Source organism: Phallusia mammillata, chromosome 4 (assembly GCF_965637545.1).
Source record: "Phallusia mammillata chromosome 4, kaPhaMamm4.hap1.1, whole genome shotgun sequence".
NCBI lineage: Eukaryota > Metazoa > Chordata > Ascidiacea > Phlebobranchia > Ascidiidae > Phallusia > Phallusia mammillata.
This window is the reverse complement of record NC_137255.1, coordinates 21,604,109-21,610,379: the sequence shown is the minus strand read 5'-3', so window position 1 is coordinate 21,610,379 and position 6,271 is coordinate 21,604,109. Positions and strand designations below refer to the sequence as shown.

Genomic DNA, 6,271 nt, shown 5'->3' with positions numbered 1-6,271 from the left:
GCTTTATAACTCAAGTGTAATTGAAATCTCAATGGTTAATCCAATATACAATAGGTAGTTAGGAAAGATTTTTCCTCGGGGATACCTTGGCTCGAAGAATATGAATGCTACGAGACGCTTTTTACAACGCACAGTTTGTTTTTGTGGCCCTGGCTAATATTTGTCGGCAGCAAACAGCCCGCAACGACTTTTCAATCTGCCCTGGGAAAAGATTGAATACCGGGGAGTGCGTGCGGTTTGGTTTGCTCTCGCATACGATGTATTTTTTTCAAATACTTTTCCGTTGATCTGGTGGCTACCCGAGGTGTGAATATTCAGACCTGCCACGTTTTACGTTGGTGGTCTACACAATTACACATAGTCTTAAAGTGTTGAAAACATTCATCCAAAATTGTCAACACAATATAGATACGTTGTCAAAAATATTACCGGCCAAAGTGGAAAACTTGCAATTTTCTTTCGAGTTAGTTTGGGGTAGCAAAACCGGGATATAAGTTGGGGCAAATGTAGATAAGGAGTTCAGAAACAAGGCCAAATATTACCAACACTATTTAGATGTGGGTAAAAATTTGAAAATACAAGGTCAAATTGAAAACATATACATTATAATGTGCTTTACAGTAGATTTGGGATTGCAAAACAAGAGAGAGAGAGGATTAAGCCTTGCAATAACAGGGCTACTCATAGTTCCTATTGCGGTGCTGCTAGCAACTTCGCGTATCAGAGAGTTATGCGACAATACAGGTTGCACCTCTACGGCAATGTTGACATTCTCGCGAACATTATACATAAGGGGAAAGGGCTCTCTAGCTATTTGACCATAATTTATCATATCAATCGCGCTCAACTTAAAAGCGATGCGCTTGGAGTGGTTAGATATTCTGGGCTGATAGCGATGGAACGTTAAGCAAACAATGTGCAGAGTCTTGACGCAGAGTCAGGGCTACTTCAATTTGCGACGAGTAACGGTTTCTAGGGTTGATATTAAAACAGGGTAATCGCGCTGACTAATAAAAACGTTTCGTTTTTTACGGTCTGCAAGGGTTTATGTATCTTTTGAAACCGCGCAACGAACTCGTTAAACTTTCTCAAGTCGCTGGCTCTGAGATGCGGTTTAGTATCATGTTGACACACCATAAGTTGAGCATTTTCCGAAGGGTCTTAGTTAAGGTCCATGGAACAGGGGTCAAGGACCGGGCCTCACAAATCGATGACGTGCGCCAAGTGAAGCGTTGTCGATTATTTTGAGCCCCAAATAAACACCCCTTATTCCCCCGGTGCCGATGGATGTGCTGAAAAACTGCTACGGTTATTTTAGGCCGATATTACGCGTATTGGGAACGTGGAATTCGTTCGGGGGTTATTCTCTTTACTAAAGTGTGAATGGGGTTCAATTTTTGTTCGACGGAGCCAGAGAAGCTGACAGGGTGTGGCTCGTAGACCGGTACCGGTAGGTTACGCTTGACGTTTCTCCAATCGTAAACTCAGTGACGCGGCAATCCAAGTTCACGCAGTGAATTTACGCACGAAGTTTGGGAGTTCCTTAACGTTCGGTGGATATTTAAAGGCGGGAGGCTTTGAAACATCAGACACAATGAAATGATGGTCTTGGTGAGAAACCAATTAGCTTTCAGTGCGATAAGGTTCAATTTATTCCTTCGGACTTACTGATGTATATGCCTTAGAGAATCGATGCACTGTAATGACCAAAGATTATAACATATGAAATACACTAACAGTGCATGGTTTATATGAAATATTTAAGAGACTTTATCGCATAAATAATATTTTTATGCATTGGAAAGCAGATGAGAACAGGATACATTAGGTCGCGTGGCAAAAAGGTTTTTTGACGTTTACTATAGCATGACCCGCGCCCGCCGCCGCTCACGAAAGAAATAAAAATGTTGACGACGTTTCTAATGCGACGCACGCCGACCTAACGTTACCGATCAACGAAAAAGGGCCTGATCACCTGTGGCCGGCGGCGTGCTGCAGCACAAACTCTGAGCGAGTGGCGCGGCGGGAAAAAGGGCAGCACAGTGCACAAAAGTGTTTCGGCCGGCTTGCATTGCGACTCTTCAGCTCACTTTACGCCCGGAATAACTGGACCGGGATTTGTAACCAAAGACGGTTCGCGTGGTTGCAATTCGGAAGCTGCGTCCTTTCGCGCTTGTCTTCCGTGATAGTCAAATTACGAAAATGCATTTGCAACGCGTGAAGAATTACAAAAAGAAAAGTTCAGTTTTAGGGAGAAATTAAGTATGTAGTATTATGCAACATTCAGACGAATTTAGTAAGCCAGAGAAATTTGGGTTGAAGCGAAGGCGTTTGGTCTAAAATAAAGCAGATTATGATGCGTAGCCGGTTGTTGTGTCGAGGTTGAACTTGAGTAGAATGAGTAAGCTTGAATGGGAAACTACACATGCGGTCGCCACGTAGAGAGGACAAACACAAAAGCACATCGAAAAGCCGACAGATCCAGCAAAAAAACCTTGGCAAGTCAAGTACTCGAATCGGAACAGGCAATTATAGGGAGAAATCCAAAGGCTGTCGATTATTAGCGCGGATTTGCGTTGCGTTTTTTAGCGCAGATGGGCGGGTTGCGACACGGCGGGCGTCATGTTAAATGAGCCTTTGCGGTAAACGTGTCTGTTCGGCACCGCGAAATTGAGGCGTTTCACTCGCATAAATCCGCACAGTTTGTGTTTTAATGGTAAGGTGTTCGCCGCTGGGCTGGGTCGTTACGCACTTCAAATCTAGGAAACTGATGACTTTACTTCGAAAGCCGGAGTTCACCAGGGCGTGTTGATCGAATCGTTACAGTTTGAGAAAAAGATCTTTGCAGCGAGCTTGTAATCCCGTTGTTTTTGTGATGTTATGTACTGTAACCTGTATTAAATCATGCTGACCATGTTTTTGTTTCATTGCAGTCGTCTACACATCAACAGCACTAACTCAGGTTGCTTAATTTGAAGTGAATGTTGAGCACTGATCCGATTTTCACTCACGGATCCTGCAAAATGATAAAGGTCGACACGAGCAGCAGCGAAGAATTCGTGCAGCCGTTCCCCCAAATCGGGGGCCTGCTTTCCCGCATCGATGACCCAGTTCACTCGGGCTCAGTGGGAACGGATGTCCTGGCTGACCTTGAGAATTTATGGGACGAGAGCCCGGACTGCTTCGATACAATCCTCAACACCTCAACTAGTGATTGTGACAGCGACGGAGCTGTGTTGTCCCCTGAGCATTTCGGTTCAAAACTCGCCCCAATCGGCGTGACTTTCGGTCGGGCATCCAAACAGGATCGCCAGCACGGCGTCTTTGTTGAAGGAGATGAGGCGACCGATAGTGGAAACGGTTCTGAGTTTGGTGGTAACGGTAACCTTATTGCTGATTTTCTCAGTCAAGGCTCAGAAAACAAGGAAACAGTGTTACCGAATTTCTACACTGGTTCGCACGCGCAGCAGCCTTCAGACGCAGTGAAACCATCATCACTACTTACGCCGACTCTTTCGCTAACCGGTGACAGTTTTCAGCCTTACAACTTCGCCAACACTCAACCCAGTCCCGTTGAAGAAAATAGAAGCCTGAAAACTGTGTTCAAAGTCGAGCAGATATACGAGCAAAGCAACATGAAGTTACATTGGAACGCTCCATCTTTTCCACAACCAACAAATCAAGTTCAAGTATCGCATGGGCTGGTCACGCCACCAGTGAGTCCTGAGGAAAACGACCAATTCCGAAAAAGTCCCTTCCATGTGTTACAAAACCAAGTCAATCGACAACCTTCACCAATAGGTCACGAAAACAGCAATCCAGAGCAGTTCAGGCCCTTTAATCCGCCGCAATACACCTCTGCGACTCATCAGCTCCACCAGACGGCAGAAATGTACAACGCACAGCCCAGTTTCGACTTTCAAATGAAAACCGAGCTGCCCAGGGGGCTTGATCAACAGGGAGGCCAGTTTCCACTCAACCTATCAACAATGCATTACCAAAACGCAAAACATCACAATCCGGACCCACAGGTCTGGAACAATCCAAACCATCACCATCACAATCAAAATCAGGTCGTGTTTGATCCCCGATGTGCCAACGTCTTTGTTCACCACAAGGTAATTTTTTCAAGATGTAATGAAAAAGAATTGATTTAATGCATTTCATTTACCCGAAATCGTTTTTTTTTTTGTAAAAAAATTTTCGAAAGAAAAATTACCTCATAAGTAAAGTGAAATGGTTTTGGTATACTTTCGTTAATAATAAATTCAAAAAACGTGTACTTTTTGTTCCCAATCGTTATTATCATTTACACAAAAGCTTACAAACACTCTCTTTTGCAGGTAAAAACTCAACCTGCCGGAGACAATGTTCAGCTACCGGGCATGGCGCCAAACTTCCCAGCAAAACCTCCTACGACCGGGAAACAGAATGTTCCTGCTGGAGGGGAGAAAACAAAACGAGGCAGGAGATACTGGACGCGAAGGAAGGCCACCCTTCATACTTGCGACTACATGGGATGCGGAAAAACTTATACCAAGAGCTCGCACCTTAAAGCCCACATGCGAACACATACAGGTGAATATACTGAAAAATATATGACAGAAAATACTGTAAGAGATAGATAGCAAATATATAAAGGACATAGGCTATACACACTTTGTATAGTTAAGACATCTAATTTGTGTCTATTTTGTTACAGGCGAGAAACCTTATCACTGCACGTGGCAAGGATGCGGCTGGCGGTTTGCGAGGTCAGACGAACTCACTCGACACTACAGAAAACATACAGGCCATCGCCCGTTCAAATGCAGTATGTGTGAACGCGCCTTCAGTCGATCAGACCATCTCGCTCTGCACATGAAACGACATATGTGAGATCCTGAAATCTAAAAACGATGATCGAGAACAACCGCGCGGTGACGCTGTCGAGCAAAACGAGGAAGAGTCACGTGGACGAGAGACAAGTCATAACGTTGAAGGACGAAATTTGTTTACCTATTTCGCTTTAAAAGTGCCAAAAAAACAGCTTATACAATCAAACGCCTTGACAGGTGCTTTACAGAGCGGTGCTACATGTTGCTAAATGTGGACCAGAATCAAGTGTGTTTTTATTCGCAGTTTTTGCAGGAACAAAGATTACAGCAGCCGATTTGGTGTTTTTCATTTGTCAAAAAGTTCGTTTTTTACTGGTGCCAAGAACCCTGTGTGCTGTATTGAGTGATGTGTGTGCGCACTTTGTGTTTTCTATTTGTTTGTGGCAAAGTTTCACAAAGCACAGGATATGTTTGTGTTCATGATGTTGTGTTTATGTGCGCGAGAGATCGTTAGTGAGTTTTTTTATATTGAGATATTTTATTCTTTTTTACCGCTTTGCACTGCCGCTTTTAACGCCTCGTGTCGTTGTCACCTTTTTATATCGTCACCCGTGTTTTTGTGTTTCCGAACGCTGTGGGAGTGATGGTGACCGGTCGCATCTGAAATAAAGAGCGAAAAATCATCACAAATGGCAATTGTCAGTGCAAAAAAAATGTTTCAATGCAACTAGGCAGAAGTTAGCATGAATGAGTAGTTGGACCAAAACCTAAATGGTTGTAAAGTTTGGCTTATCTGGTCTGATCTCCTGAGCTAGCGAAACAAGTCATTTTTGTGCACGCATGCTATGCCTGGCTTTATAAGTATAAGCAAGATGGTATGTTTTTAATGCAGCCCAACCGATTATTATTCCGTTCCAGTTCCGTGGCCAAAAAGCGAGTGATCAAATGATAGAAATGTGTGGTATAGTAGTCGAATATCAACAGTCCATCGCCATACAGTTCTATTTAAATTTTCGGAATTTACGCACATTGCCTGTTCCTATCAATTGGTCTTATAACGTATAAATATTTGGTTTGGCTTTAAAGAAGCGTTCTCAATACCATAATTAAAATAGCCCTTAAGTACAATTAATATCCTTGACGTAACATTTATCTGGGCGCGGATCTTCAAATAATATCGTTTAACAAAGCCCAATTCATAACTTGCCCTCGTCCTTTAAAAGGGAAAAGCTCCTTCAATTTGCTTCCATGCCCATAATAACTAATAAACATTGTAGCTAAGTGCCGTAGGACACGCTTCCTATATTAGCTTGAAAAAGATAAAACCATATGTTACATCGATAGGCAGGAGAATGTTACATGATGCAAAGGTTACACGCGGTCGTAAATTGTCGCAAATGCTATTGGACGTCGCCATTTTTTGACAAGCATTGCACTATTGACGCCGTGGATGT

At 43.3% G+C, this 6,271-nt stretch overlaps 1 protein-coding gene across 1 annotated transcript; it reads left to right on the top strand.

The window, feature by feature from the left end:
• The first annotated feature begins 2,173 nt into the window (after positions 1 to 2,173).
• On the top strand, positions 2,174 to 5,507 carry LOC145224952 (uncharacterized). The gene is made up of 3 exons (XM_080091585.1): positions 2,174 to 4,118; positions 4,344 to 4,578; positions 4,703 to 5,507. The coding sequence occupies exons 1-3, from the start codon at positions 2,982 to 2,984 to the stop codon at positions 4,876 to 4,878; spliced, it is 1,548 nt and encodes a 515-aa protein (XP_079947711.1). The 5' UTR covers positions 2,174 to 2,981; the 3' UTR covers positions 4,879 to 5,507.
• Positions 5,508 to 6,271: the final 764 nt, after the last annotated feature.